General features: G+C 67.9%; 2 protein-coding genes across 2 annotated transcripts; one reads left to right on the top strand and one right to left on the bottom strand.

The window, feature by feature from the left end:
• Positions 1 to 2,483: 2,483 nt before the first annotated feature.
• LOC104642675 (pepsin A-like) lies at positions 2,484 to 5,403 on the top strand. Its single transcript, XM_075755568.1, has 9 exons — positions 2,484 to 2,638; positions 2,971 to 3,118; positions 3,434 to 3,551; positions 3,746 to 3,864; positions 3,956 to 4,155; positions 4,407 to 4,523; positions 4,648 to 4,786; positions 4,922 to 5,014; positions 5,116 to 5,403. The coding sequence occupies exons 1-9, from the start codon at positions 2,583 to 2,585 to the stop codon at positions 5,263 to 5,265; spliced, it is 1,140 nt and encodes a 379-aa protein (XP_075611683.1). The 5' UTR covers positions 2,484 to 2,582; the 3' UTR covers positions 5,266 to 5,403.
• A 1,108-nt stretch (positions 5,404 to 6,511) lies between these two features.
• Positions 6,512 to 12,466, bottom strand: VWCE (von Willebrand factor C and EGF domains). The gene is made up of 20 exons (XM_075755530.1): positions 12,221 to 12,466; positions 11,564 to 11,658; positions 11,399 to 11,488; positions 11,031 to 11,159; positions 10,814 to 10,930; positions 10,618 to 10,734; positions 10,279 to 10,407; positions 9,853 to 10,178; positions 9,690 to 9,783; positions 9,536 to 9,618; positions 9,226 to 9,313; positions 9,030 to 9,115; positions 8,761 to 8,878; positions 8,254 to 8,339; positions 7,965 to 8,061; positions 7,717 to 7,799; positions 7,446 to 7,536; positions 7,251 to 7,333; positions 7,040 to 7,130; positions 6,512 to 6,917 (listed from the first exon to the last, which is right to left on the bottom strand). Exons 1-20 carry the CDS (start codon positions 12,328 to 12,330, stop codon positions 6,538 to 6,540), a joined length of 2,493 nt encoding a protein of 830 aa, XP_075611645.1. The 5' UTR covers positions 12,331 to 12,466; the 3' UTR covers positions 6,512 to 6,537.
• Between the last annotated feature and the right edge of the window lie 1,110 nt (positions 12,467 to 13,576).

A 13,576-nucleotide genomic window follows, 5' to 3' on the forward strand; every position in this document is an offset into this window, starting at 1 on the left:
CTGCAGACCTCCCACCGCATGATCTTCTCCAGCATGGAACGCATGCCAAGGCCAGCAGCTCCTGAGCAGCCTCCCCCGGAGGAAACCTCCCATCTCAGTCCTCAGAAGATGAGCGGGTGGGAAGGTGTGAGCTCTGACAGCTCTCCAAACCACCCTCTTCCTCAAACATTGCCATGGCCGGGCCATGCCTTCCACCAGCACCCAGGTTTGAGGAACCTTGCAAAGGGCTCCCAGCACAGGGCAATCAAGCAAGAACCGAGCAAACAAGCAAACCTCACCTCTGCATCTCCCTTATATACAAACAGGATTTGCAGCAGCTGTTCCTAATATCTGCAGCAGCCCGGGCAAATCACCCGGAGCATGTTGTCCCCATGGAGTAGCGAAACCCTCCACGTGCTGTGGAGGAGGAGGAGAACCTACAGATAAACGTTTTCCACGTTTGCAGTGAACCAGCCCCTTTGCTAAGGGCTGCTCCTTATCCGAATTCCTGCCCATCACCACACGCCGCTGCCTTGCGCAGGGCCGGGAGAGCGAGGGAGCCAAGCGTGAAGTTTGAGATGCTGTCATCTAATTTCTGGGATTTTTTTTTCTTTGTTGTTCAGAGCTACCCGTGGGCACCGGCTGGCTCCTGAGGCCGGTGGGGAACGCCATGCCGAGGCTCTGTGCGGGGTTTTCCGGCTGCAGCCAGACTTTCCATTTTTGGGGTCAGCCAAAGACCTTCTTTCTCCTTTCCAGACTCCTACCCCCAAACTGAACACACCACGTCTTCCTTTTTGCTCAGGGAGAATTAGGCGTTTCCTCCCTTTTCCCCAAAAATCACCCATCAAATCCTACCTGGTTCTTACTCATTGCATTCCCCCAGCGTAATTCAGCTTCTATCCTCAATTCTTTTTATTATTCGGAGCTGGATTGAAACTGGTACCGAGGGGGAAAGCCAGCTCCAGCCCGTACGGTGCCTCTGGTCCCCAGCTTGTTGGCGCAGGGTCTGGTTTTATTTTCTTCCAAGCGCAGGACAAGGTGACCGTGCCAGCAGCCACATCTCAAGCACGTGTTGCTGTGACGGAGGCCCAGGACGCCTAGTCCAGCGCCGAGCACCGGTGACCTTGGCATTGTTCAACCAGCGGCATCCTGACCTTGTCTTTTCCTCCAGCTGGTCCCAGTTTCACCCCTCAGTTGGTCCCAGTTCCGCAGGCAGCCCTGAGACAGGTGGAAGTGGATAAAGTCCTGGTACAAGAAGGACATGGAGCTGTTGGAGCCAGGCCAGAGGAGGCCACGGAGATGATGCGAAGGCTGGAGCCCCTCTGCGATGGAGCCAGACTGAGAGAGGTGGGGTGGTTCAGCCTGGAGAAGAGAAGGCTGCGGGGAGACCTTAGAGCCCCTTCCAGTCCCTGAAGGGCTCCAGGAAAGCTGGAGAGGGGCTGGTGACAAGGGCAGGGAGTGACAGGCCAAGGGGAATGGCCTGAATCTGCAGGAGGGGAGATGGAGATGGGATGGGAGGCAGAAATCCTTCCCTGTGAGGGTGCTGAGGCCCTGGCACAGGGTGCCCAGAGAAGCTGTGGCTGCCCCTGGCTCCCTGGCAGTGTTCAAGGCCAGGTTGGATGGGGCTTTGGGCAACCTGGGCTAGTGGAGGGTGTCCCTGCCCATGGCAGGGGTGGGACTGGGTGGGCTGGGAGGTCCCTTCCCACCCAAACCGTTCTACGACCTATGAGTGTCAGCCGGACGCCAGCAGCGCAGCTCCTGCACCGTGCTCAGCCTGGGGCAGGGGAGGCAGGCGGGGGGCCGCAGGCACCGGCTCGGCTCCGCCATGGCGGAGGACGGGGGCTTCCACCTCCCCGCAGCGGGGCAGGCGGACGGAGACGCGCTGTGTTGAGCTAACAGGAGCCGACATCCGTAACGGATAAAGCTGGTGAGGAACGACCGCGTTTGCCCCTTGGATGTTGATGCAAGAGGAAGCAAATTCACCATCGTCACCAAACCCCCCCATGTCTGCCGCAGGGTTACGGCCAGCCACAGCCCAGGCGGGGCTCGGTTGCCACCCATGGGTGGGCACCCCAAGGCAGGCTGGGGTGCTCGGGGGCAGCAGTGAGGGGCCACCAGCTGTCCCTAGCCCTCCCCCCCCCCAAAAAAAAAGGGACGTGCACCCTTGGGTGGTGGCAGCAGGAGGGGCCTGAGGCTGCACCCCCTGCAGAGAGAAACTGGTCAGATGGGGGGGGGAAATGCCCAGAAATGGTCACAGCCAGCCCTGCGTCCCCCTCACCATGTCCCCCCCCCAGCTCCCAGTGCCCCCCCCCCCCACCTCGGGACACAGAATAACTGGAGGGTGCTTCTCTGCCAGCCCCAGCCCCCCACAAGCATCCCTGCGCCTCGACGTTCCACCCCAGGGAAGATGGAGAGCCCTCAGCTTGACAACATTGCCCCCCCTCCCCAACTCTATCTTCCTTCAGGACGTTGTGATAACTGCCCCGGAGCCGTTTGCCTTTCTTATCAGAGACGCCAGCCAAACAACCGTGGCCGGGATATAAGGAGCCGGGCTGAGGCCAGTGGCGTACTCGGTGTGTCCCTTCGCCCGGCTCGCTGGCACCATGAAGCTGCTCCTGCTCCTCAGCTTGGTGGCCCTGGGCCACTGCCTTGTCACCAGGTGAGTACCGGGGTGTCGGGGTGCCCGCACAGCCGCCGCAGTCCCGAGGACCCCCAGCGCCCACGCTGAGGGAGGCAAACGGGGCGACTGCCCAGCTCCTGGCAGCACGGATTGGGGGACACACACACACACAACCTGGACCGACCCCCCCCCAGCCATTGCCATGGCTCCCCGCAGCGAGGACGGTCCCCGGGGTCCCACGGGAGGGGCTGTGGGACGAGGCACAGGGCGAGCGCACGGTGGGGGGTACCCGCCGCCCCCCCCCCCCGAGGCGTGACGGTGCCTGGCTCCCGGTGACGGCTGCCCCCCCCCCCCCCCCCCCCGCACCCCAGGATCCCACTGAGGAGGGCGAAGTCCCTGCGGCAGTCCCTGCGGGAGCACGGCTTGCTGGAGAGCTACCTGAAGCAGCACCCCTACAACCCGGCTGCCAAATACTTCTCCATCGGCGTCTCCACCGAGCCCCTGGAGAACTACCTGGACGTGAGCACGGCGCGGCAGAGGGGCTGGCACCTGCAGGGCAGCCCACGGGGCTGCTGGCCCCTTTCCTGGCCCACTAGCCCCTTAGCTGTCCTGCTAGCTGCTTACCCATTCCTCTAACCTGTTACCCATCCTGCTAGCCCCTTACCCATCCTGCTAGCCCCTACCCATCCCCCTAGCCCCTTACCCATTCCCCCAACCCCTTACTGATCTTGCTATCCATCCCGCTAGCCCCTTACCCGTTCCCCTAACCCTGTACCCATCCCATTAACCCCTTACCCATCCCGCTAATCCCTTATACCCATCCCACTTTGACAGGATGAATACTTTGGCACCATCTCCATCGGTACCCCAGCCCAGGAGTTCACCGTTGTCTTTGACACCGGCTCCTCCAACCTGTGGGTGCCCTCGGTGTACTGCTCCAGCCCTGCCTGCCGTAGGTGTCTGGCAGCCCCACGGTCAACCGGGCAAGGGGTGAAGGCAGAGGAAGCCCTGGGCTCTGCCAGCCCCCTGCCCTGCCCGGCTCCGCGAGTCCCTTGGGGACATCGGGCGATGGGGGAGGCACTGCAGGGTCATCCTTGGTCCCTGAGGACAGGACGGACCGTGACCGTCTCCCTCCCGTACCCGCAGGCAACCACAGTCGCTTCAACCCAGCGGACTCCTTGACCTTCACCAGCACCAACGACAGCCTCTTCATCGCTTACGGCACTGGCAGCATGACCGGCGTCCTGGGCTACGACACCGTCACCGTAAGGCGGGGCGCACCCAGCCCCCCCCATCCCACGGGAGTGGAGACACCGGGGCACCGTCTGCCCAAACCAAGCCCCTCTCCCTGACCAGGTCGCGGGCATCGAGGTCATTAACCAGGTCTTTGGGCTGGCTGAGACCGAACCCGGCGATTTCTTCTACTACACCCCCTTCGATGGCATCCTGGGGCTGGCTTTCCCGAGCATCAGCTCCTCCGGAGCCACCCCCGTCTTTGACAACATGATGATGGAAGGCCTCGTGGACGAGAACCTCTTCTCCATCTACCTGAGCAAGTAAGCCCTGGCCAGAGCCGCCCAGCCCCTGCTGAGGATTTTCTCCCGTTTCCCTCCCACTGGAGCTGGCTCCGGCACCATTCCCTGATGGTGTGACGCCCCACGGCTCCCAGGGGACGTGGCTCGCCAGCGCCGGCATCGACCCCAGCAGAGGAGGATGGCAGCAAAGCCCCCCCCCCCTCGGCGATGGCGCTGCCAGCGGAGCGGTGGTGGCGGGGTGGGACCTCCACCTGACGGCTCCCCCCTTGCAGGAACGAGCAGAGCGGCAGCTTCATCCTCTTCGGTGCCATCGATCCCTGGTACACCACCAACGGCATCAACTGGATCCCCCTCTCTGCCGAGACCTACTGGCAGATCACCATGGACAGGTAGTCCCGGCACAGCCCCTAGGCTCGGTGGCTCCCCGTGCCCCCCCCCCCAGTCGATATTTTGGGAGGTGCGACCCCTCGTCCCGCACCCGGGAGGCTCACCCCTCGCTTTTCCCCCCCCCAGTGTCTCCGTTGGCGGGAAGCGCATCGCCTGCTCCTTCGGCTGCGAGGCCATTGTGGACACGGGCACCTCGCTGCTGGCCATGCCCAACAGAGCCGTCAGCACCATCCTGCGCATCCTGGGCGCCAGCTCCAGCGGCGAGGTGAGGCTCCCGGGGAGCGCGCAGGGGCTTCGGGGCTCTGCGGGGTGCCCAGCTGGACCCCGGGGCTGCTCCATCGCTCCCCGGGGCACGTGGTCCCTCTGACCCCCCCCACCTGCCACCGTGTCCCCCCGCTAGATCAACTGCAGGGCCGTCAGCAAACTGCCCAGCATCGTCTTCCGCATCAACGGCAAAGCCTTCCCCGTGCCGCCCAAGGCATACGTGATAGAGGTGAGCATCCTGCTGGGGAGGGGACTTGGGGGGGGGGGGGTGTGTGGTTTGGGGGGGGTCCGGCAGCTGGTAACCGCCATCCGCCACGTCCTCGGCTGCAGAGCGATGGGTACTGCATCCTCGGCTTCGAAGGCATGGACGTCCCCACCGAGTCGGGCGAGCTCTGGATCCTGGGGGACGTCTTCATCCGCGAATACTACGTGATCTTCAACAGGGCCAACAACACGGTGGGGCTGTCCCGGCTGTCCTGAGCACGTCTCCGCGTTGGGGACGGGGACAGGCAGCTGCCCTTGGCGTCCCCAGCCCGATGGCTGGCAGTGCTGGCCCTTGCCCGGTGCTCCCGTCCCCTCCTGCCACGGCCACCGAGCACAATAAAGCCGTGGAGAAGCCCTCGCTGTACCGCGTCTCTCGGGGAAGGGCTGGCACGGCCGCCCTGCCGCTGCCACCGTGTCCGTGGGCACAGACACCCGCGGGTGGGTGAGTAGACGGGGTGCCACCCGTAAGAGCCCTTGGCTGCGTGGGGCAGAGCCGTGCCGCCAACCGGGTGCCTGGGTGGGCTTTGTCAGGGCGGCCGGTGAAGGCGGGTGCCCCAGGGTCGCTGCTTTTCACGTTCGGGGCCGGGGCGAATGGGTCCCATCCTGGTGCTGGGGGTGCTTTGTGCCGTTAATCGCCGTCTCTCCTCGCGGGATGCTGCCTGGATAACCCGCCGTGATGCTCCCCGGAGCCACGGACCTGTCTCGTCACCATGTCCCCAGGGTAGAGCCGTACTCTGGGAGCCCCTTCACAGGGGCAGCGCCAGCCTCAGCACCTTCCGGATGTGCCCAAGGACCGGGCACCTCGCTCGGGTCAAGCCCCCGGAAAAATCTTAACCAGGATCCGCCAAATCTGGTGCCAGCCCCCAAGAAACCCTTCTCCCTCTGCTCAGCTCCGCTCCCTCAGGGTCTCCCTCCCGTCCCCAAACCCCGCTCGGGGAGGGGATGATGAACACCTCCGGCACTGCCCTCTTCATCCCGGGGGGGGCGGGGGGGCCGCTCACCCCAAACCCCCCCCAGGGAAAGCCCCGTGGCTGGGTTCGGCACACCGGTGGGTGCAAGCAGGAGCAGGGGGACGGGGCATAAATACCAGGGTGACTTTATTGGTGGCAGGGAGGGCAGCTCGCCCCCTCCCCATGCCAGGAGATGTGGGCAGTGCCCACCCCAGGGGTACGTGCCACAGCTGGGGGCTGGCACGGGGCCCCCCAGCATCTTCCAGCCCCTCATCCTGCACCCAGCGAGCTGGGGCGGTGAGGGGCCGGGGATCCCCAGCACCCCAAGAGAGAGGCAGTGCCCATGCACCCGTGGGAGCGGGGATGCTGTTGCCCACCCTGTTGGCTTGGCACCCCCATCCCCAGCCACCCATCCCCCCGGGGGCCTGGTGGGCCAGACCTGCTGGTCCTGCAGACCCCCTCCTCCTCTCCTTCTTCATCCTCCTCCTCCTCCTCCTCCTCCTCCCCTCGCGCCAGGCACTCGCGTGGCACCAGGACCCTAAGGAGCCACGTGCCCGCCGGGGCTCTCTCCGCTGGCCGGCGGCACGGCAAAGGGGTCCACGTCCCCGGGGGGTCCCTGAGCCTCGGGGCTGGGGCTGCCAGCGGGAGCTGGGGGGGCTGCGGCCTCAGAGGGGGTGTCGGGGGGCAGAGTGGCCGCCGATGGGTGCCCGGAGGGGCTCAGCGTGGTCGGAGGGGGCTCCCCAGCCCCGGGACTCCCCGGTCTGGGGGCTGTGTTGGGGAGCAGGAGCTGGGCCAGGCGGTGGCGGGGGGGCCGGGTCGATGCTGGGGGGCTGGGGTACGGGGTGCCAGCGGGGGGGTCCTCGTGGGATGGGGACAGGGACAGGTCGCTGCTCTGCAGCAGGAGCCGGACGTCTGTGGCTAACGGAGAGATGCGTGTGGTTAGCATCTGCCTCTCCCCCTGGACTGCCACCCCCCCGTCCCCCCAAAAAAACCAGCCAGACCCCGCCGCCGGCAGCCCGGAGCCCCGGCATGCCCGTTACCTTGGCAGGGCGGGCAGCAGGCAGCGGGCAGCGCGGCGGGCTCTGCGCAGGAGCGGGGACACAGCCTCTTCTCGCAGCTCACCTCCCCGAGCTGGCAGCGAGGGACGAAGGTGGGGATGAGCCATCCCCGCCATCTCCTCCCCCGTCCCCTCTGCCGTACCGGGTGCCCCGTGGGCACGAGCACCCCACTGTCCCGGGGTACCCCGCTCACCTGGCAGGTGCAGCGGGTGCAGGGTTGTCCCTCGGGGGTGAAGGTCTGGCCGTTCGCCACCTTCCTACCCTGGTAGTTGCAGTCTGCGGGGAGCGAGGCAACGCTCAGCGTGCGGCAGGGGGGCTTGGGCACCCCGCTTCCCCCCCCCCCCCCCCCCACACACACCCCCACAGCCCCCCCAATCCCGGCTCCTACCGTTACAGACGGGGCAGCACTCGCCCTCGGGGTGGAAGGGGTAGGTGCAGAAGATGGCACAGTCCACGGGCGAACAGGCCACCGAGCCCAGCTGCGAGAGACGGGAAAGACGCGCGAGGGCCGGGCGTTAGCGCCCGCCGGGATGGGCTGGGGTAAAAGGGGGCAACCCCGAAACGCCCGGGAGCTTTTTCCTGCAACGGAGGAAAAAACTGGGGCTCAGCCCATGGGGCAGGAGCCAAAAACATCTCACGGTCCCCGGCGCAGCCCTCACCAGGCAGATGCAGCTGAGACAGGGGTCCAGGATGGAGGGGAAGGTCTCGTTGTTGTAGAAGATCCTTCCCATGTAGGTGCAGCCTGTGGGGAGGAGAGGGGCACTCGTGGTCCTCAGGTGGCTCGGGGACCCCCGGGAGATGTCTCTGCTCAAGCCCAGCCTTGCTGGATCTAGTCGTGCCCGGGACCGCGGGCAGGGGGTGCGGAGGAACCAGCACCCTTCCAAGAAGCACCCACCACCCCCATCACCTGCCGAGCAGTCGGGGCAGCACTGCCCGGGGATGCGGATGGGGTAGGGACAGGTCTCCACGCAGTCCGTCCGCTTGCAGCTCACCGAGCCGTCTGCCTGCAGGAGAGAAGCACTTGACAGAGACCTCGGGCTGCCCAAAACCGCGGGGTTTAAAGCCCACGAAGCCGGGGAGGTGCCGGGGACCGCGGCCGCGAGCAGCCCAGCATCCCGAGGGAAGGAGGGGGACAGGAGCCGTGCGCCGGGGCAGGGGCAGGTAGGAGGAGTGAAGCAGAGCAGGTTCTCATTCACCTGGCAGATGCATAACTCACAGGGATCGCCCGGAGACCAGATCTGTCCGACAGGAAACTCCACCCCGTTGTCATCCACGAAACAACCTGGGGGAGACACGGGGGGACACGGGCACCCCCAGCCCGTCACCTCCTGGTGTCCGCATGCACTGCCGGACACGTGTGCCGTTCCCACCTTGTGCCCGCTCCCCACCTCCAAACCCCACGGCTGTGCAGCCCCCCAAAAGCCCTGCCAGCCCCTGGGCACCCCCACATCCAGCTCACCCCGCTTTCCCCTGCCCTCCCCGTCCCCAGCTGTCCCTTTCATCCCATCCTCCTTGTCCCCAGCTGTCCCCCACATCCCACCCTCCCCGTGCCCAGGTATCCCCCACATCCCACCCTCCCCATCCCCAGGAATCCCCCCGCATCCCTCCCTGCTCATCCCCAGACGTCCCCCCCTGTCCCCCACCTGTCCCCCCCATCCCACCCTGCCCGTCCCCAGCTGTCCCCCCCCGCAGCGTGGGCTCACCGGTGGGGGCCGGGGGGTCCCGGCAGGTGAAGCAGCACTGCCCCGGGCCCAGGTGCCGCTGGTGCTGCGGGCAGTCCAGCACGGGGCAGGGGGCGAAGGAGCACTCCACCTCGCCGCCCTGGGGACACGGGGACGCGTCAACCCGTTGGCCCCGCAGCCGGCCCCGAGCAAAGGCTGGATTCCCCCCCCACCCCAGCAGGATGGCCCTGGAGCAGCCCTGGGGATCCCCAGCCCTGGGGACCCCCCTCTCAGCCCCCCCCGGGACCTACCCGGCAGACGCAGATGGTGCAGTCGTCCCCGTCCAGGTTGAACCGGGTGCCATGTGCGTACGTGCGGCCCCGAAAACTGCACTTTGCTGGGGAGGAGAGAGGCAGCGGGGTTGGGGTTGGGGAGTGAAGCACGGCTCCCACTGAACCCCCACCCCAAACCCCCATTCCCAGGGGCTGGGGGTCCCGGGGGACCCACCTGGCTGGCAGGAGCAGCAGTCGGCCGGCGAGGCGCTGGGGCAGGAACCGGGGGGGCACTCGGGGGAGATGCAGGAGATGTTACCAGCCTACGGATGAGAACGTGGGGCCGTCCGGAGCAGCCGGGGGACGACGCGCCCCTTTCCCCACCATGGGCGGATGGTGCCGGGGCATCATCCACCCCAGCACATCCCACTCCATCGCCCCGGAGGCACGTCCCTGGGCTGAGCAGGGATACGGGGGGATGCTGCCGTCCATCCATCCGTCCATCCATCCGTCCATCCATCCGTCCCCAGACGGCACAGACTCACCAGGCAGACGCAGACGGTGCAGTTCCCGTCGGATGGGGAGAAGACGTCGCCCTCGGCCCGGGCCACCCCCTCGTGCAGGCAGCCTGCGAGGCAGGTGGGTCAAGGGGGGGCACCCTGGGCAGCGGGGCCGGGGCGGGGGGCGGCCAGGGCTCACCTGAGCAGCTGGGGCAGCAGCCCCCAGCCGGGGCGGGCAGCGGGTGGGAGCAGGTAACGGGGCAGCTCACGGCCTCGCAGAGCACTCGTCCCCCCTGCAAAGGGCACGCGCTGGCTCAGCCCCGCGTCAGGCTGGCGCGGCGGGCAGAGGACAGGACGCTTACCTGGCAGGCGCAGCTCCGGCACCCCGGCTCCGTCCAGCGAGCGCCGGGCTCCCGGGGAGCCCCCTGGTACCAGCAGCGAGGGGCCGATGGGGCGGAGGTACCGGGGGCTCCCACTGCCCGCGGGGATGGCTCGGTGGCCGGGGATGCCGGGGCGGGAGAGGAGGAAGGGAGTTGGGTACCGGGAGCTGCGGCAGGGAGATGGGGCGAGGGGGAGCCCCTGGGGACCAGGAGGGGTCCCCCAGAGCCGGGAGGGAGCAGGACGAGAGTGGGTGGATGCTGCAGGGACTGCAGGATGGGTGATGGGGCCAGGATGGATTTGGGGTAGCCTAGGAAGGAAGGAAGGAAGAGGCGTCACTTGGGGCAAGCAGGCAGCCGGGGGTGTCCCGCTCCCCTCCCCAGCCCCGGCCCGGAGAAGGAGCTGGATACCTTCGCAGGAGACCCTGTCGCCGCTGAGCCGGTACCCGGGGCGGCAGGAGCAGAGGTAGCTGCCCGGCGTGTTGTGGCAGGCGTGCTGGCACGCTCGGCGCTCTCCTGGCCGCCGGCACTCATTGACATCTGGGGGACGCGGGGACTTGTCAGTGCCTGGGCAGGGGGTGCTGCCCCCCGGGAAACGGCTCAGGACGGAGCCCGGTGCGCCCGGCCGTCCCCTCCAGCGTGGCCCACGCGAGGAGGAGGACGAGGCGACAGCACCGTGCCGACAGCCACCTCCGTCCCGTGGGCTTCGTGGCACGGCGAGGGAAGAGGGGGCCGGGGCACAGCGCTCACCCACGCAGGAGTGCCGGTTCCCATGGAGGTGGTAGCCGGGCCGGCAGGAGCAGCGGTAGCTGCCGATGCTGTTCTTGCAGCGGTGCTGACATGGCGTGGCCAGGCACTCGTCCGTATCTAGGGGGCAGAGGCTGAGGGTCCGCAGCCCCGGCTGGCCCCCGCTCGCCCCCCGCCCGGCCCCCCGGCCCCCGCGCACCCTGGCAGCTGTGGCGGTCGGCGGAGAGCTGCATGCCGGGGCCGCACTCGCAGACGAAGCCGCCCTCGGTGTTGACGCAGAGACCCTCGCAGGCGGCGCTCAGGCACTCGTTGATGTCTGCGGGCGAGAGAGGAGAGCTGGAGATGGAGGGGGGGGGGCCACCGGGATCCCCACACCCCCCCCCCCATCCCACCGGGACCTCCCCATCCCGGCTCACCGGTGCAGCGGACGCCGTTGGCCGTCTCCACCATGGAGAAGCCGAGGGGACAGACGCGGGCCACCTCCTGGCACCCGCCGTGGTTACAGGAGAGGTCGCAGCCGTACTCCCCACACGTCCCCGGCAGCTCTGAAACACGGACGGGGGTCCACGGGACACCGATACACCCCCAGCGCCCACCCGCTCTCCCAGCCCAGCCCGGTTTTGCGCCGCAGCGCCAGAGGGTCCGCACCCTGCCCTGGGGGCACCCCTACCCCTGCACCGGGGCGGGGGGGGGGGGGGGATGCCGCAGGGAGAGGTGACAAGGAGCAACGTGCCCTGCCGGGAAAGCTCGAGGATCCCGGCTTTCGGCGTGACCGGGAGGGTACCTGGGCAGGTGATGCCCTGCTCTCCATCCGGGCACGAGCAGAGATTGGGGGCGATGCACAAGCCGCTGCCGCAGCCGAAGGGGCAGAGCGCTGTGGGGAGCGGGGACAGGCGGCCGTCAGGAGGGCAGGGACCCCCCCACCCGCCCCCCCAGAGCCCGTACTCACGCAGGGTGCACTGCCCGCTGCCCGGAGACAGCATCCACCCGGGACAACATCCACTGCCGAAGCCCGAGAAGCAAACGTGGGGCCCCACGCGGCGCCTGCGCGAGGGAGGAGAGGCTGAGGCCACCCTGCCCCGAGCCCCCGGGGCAGAGAGCAAAGGTCCTGGGGGAGCTCCTCCAGCCGGCGGGGAGCCCTCCACCCCGGGAACGCGAGGACAGGGGGACGCGCAGGAGCGGTGACGACGTGCCCGTGGCCACCCTATCCCCGGCAGCAGAGCACGGCACGGATGCAGGGGGAGGCAGGCACGGGGCGTACCGGGGTGCAGCGTGACCCCAAAACAAGGTAGGACAGAGGGAGAGGACCGTGCCCCAGCTCACCCAAACACCCCAGCGCACGGTAACAGGGGGGGAAACGTCCCCCAGCGGGACATGGGGAGCAGGGCACAGATGTGGGGAGCAGGACCCCTGCGAGGGTCACACTTCCCCTGGTCCCGGGCAGACGGAGGGACGCGCGGGGTGCCAGCCCCTCGGCCGGGATGGGAGGCACGGCCGGAGCCCCGAAGGCAGCCGTGGGGGCGGACGGCCGGAGGTCGGCACGGCACGCTGCCGTCCCCAGGTGTTGCTGGGAGAAGGAGAAGGAAAAGAGGGGGAACCCGGCTACCTCTCCACGGCAAAGCTGGCCAGCTTCTTCCTCCCGGGGTACACCCTGCCCTGGCCGCCCGGGAGGAACAGGGACACACAGGCAGCCTGGAAGAGCAGCTCCACCAACATGACAGGCGGCTCCGGCCGGCGGCACGCTCCCAGCGCCTGCCTTCCTGCCTGCCTTCCTGCCTGCCTCGGCGGCACGGGGCGCCTACCGCATGCTGGCCCTTGGCCCTGCTCCTCCTCCCGCCCGCCAGGCCGGGAACAATGCGGGGGGTGGAGGGAGGCGAGAGCGGGGAGAGCTGCGGGGGGAAAGCCATCGGCACCCGGCTCTCCACCCACCCACCCACCCCGGAATGGGGGGACACGCTGGCCTGGGGATGCTCGCCCCAAGATCGGCTCGCTCGGCCGGGGCGAGCGGCTCCATCCTGGTCGTGAGCGTGGTGGCTCTAGGATAGGGAAAGTGGGGGGGGGGGGTCCCTAACACGGCGGGAAGCAGCAGCAAAAAGCGTCCCCCCTTCTCTCCTTTCCCACATCTGGCAAAGCTCCGGCATGGCCTCTCCCCACCCCTCCTCCTCCTCCTCCTCCTGGCGGCACTGGGCCGCCTTCCCAGCCCTGCACAGGGACCCACCAAAGAGGAGCACGCAGCAGATAAAGGGGCCAAAGTGGAGCCGGGACGGTGGGGTGCACCCGGCGGGGAGAGGGGTGCGGGATGCTGCGGGGCACCCCACACAGCTGCGGCACCCCGCTCCGAGGCACGGGGTCACCCCCACGTGCAGCCAAACACACACACACACACACACACACCCCCCCTCCTTCCTCCCCAGCCCCTCGACCCTTCCCCGGGCTGGGGGCTGAAGCGAATGTCGCAGGCAGGTAAATGATTTATGCCAGGGAGCAAAGGGCTGGCGCTGCCGGCCCCCGGTTAGCGCAGAGACGGGGTCAATACCTGCAGCCTCACCAGAGAGGGACCGACCCGTGGCCTCCAGCCCCCCCCCCCACCCCGAGTGTGGATTGCCCCCCAAAAAAACTACTGCCCTGCCCGAAGGTTGGGGTCACCCAGCACCAGGCACGAGCCTTCCCCTGCAGCATCACCCCCTGCCCGCTTAGAAATTGGGGGGGGGACGGGGACGGGACGGTGCACGTGCCAGCTCTAGGGGTGCAGGACCCCCCCAGCAGCCATGGCTTGGGGGGAGCATGGAAGCCCCTGCCCTGGGGGGATGTCACCCCAACCCCGGCTACCAGCTCCTGGTCCGGAGAAGCGGCTGGAGCACGGCCAGGGGGACGGCATAAACACCCGGCTCTGCCCCGGCCAGCGGGAGACTGTTTGGACAAAAACCAGTCGGCACCAGCATCCCCAGTTTGGCTGGGGAAA

The sequence above is a fragment of the Balearica regulorum genome, chromosome 5, assembly GCF_011004875.1.
Source record: "Balearica regulorum gibbericeps isolate bBalReg1 chromosome 5, bBalReg1.pri, whole genome shotgun sequence".
Taxonomy (NCBI): Eukaryota; Metazoa; Chordata; class Aves; order Gruiformes; family Gruidae; genus Balearica; species Balearica regulorum.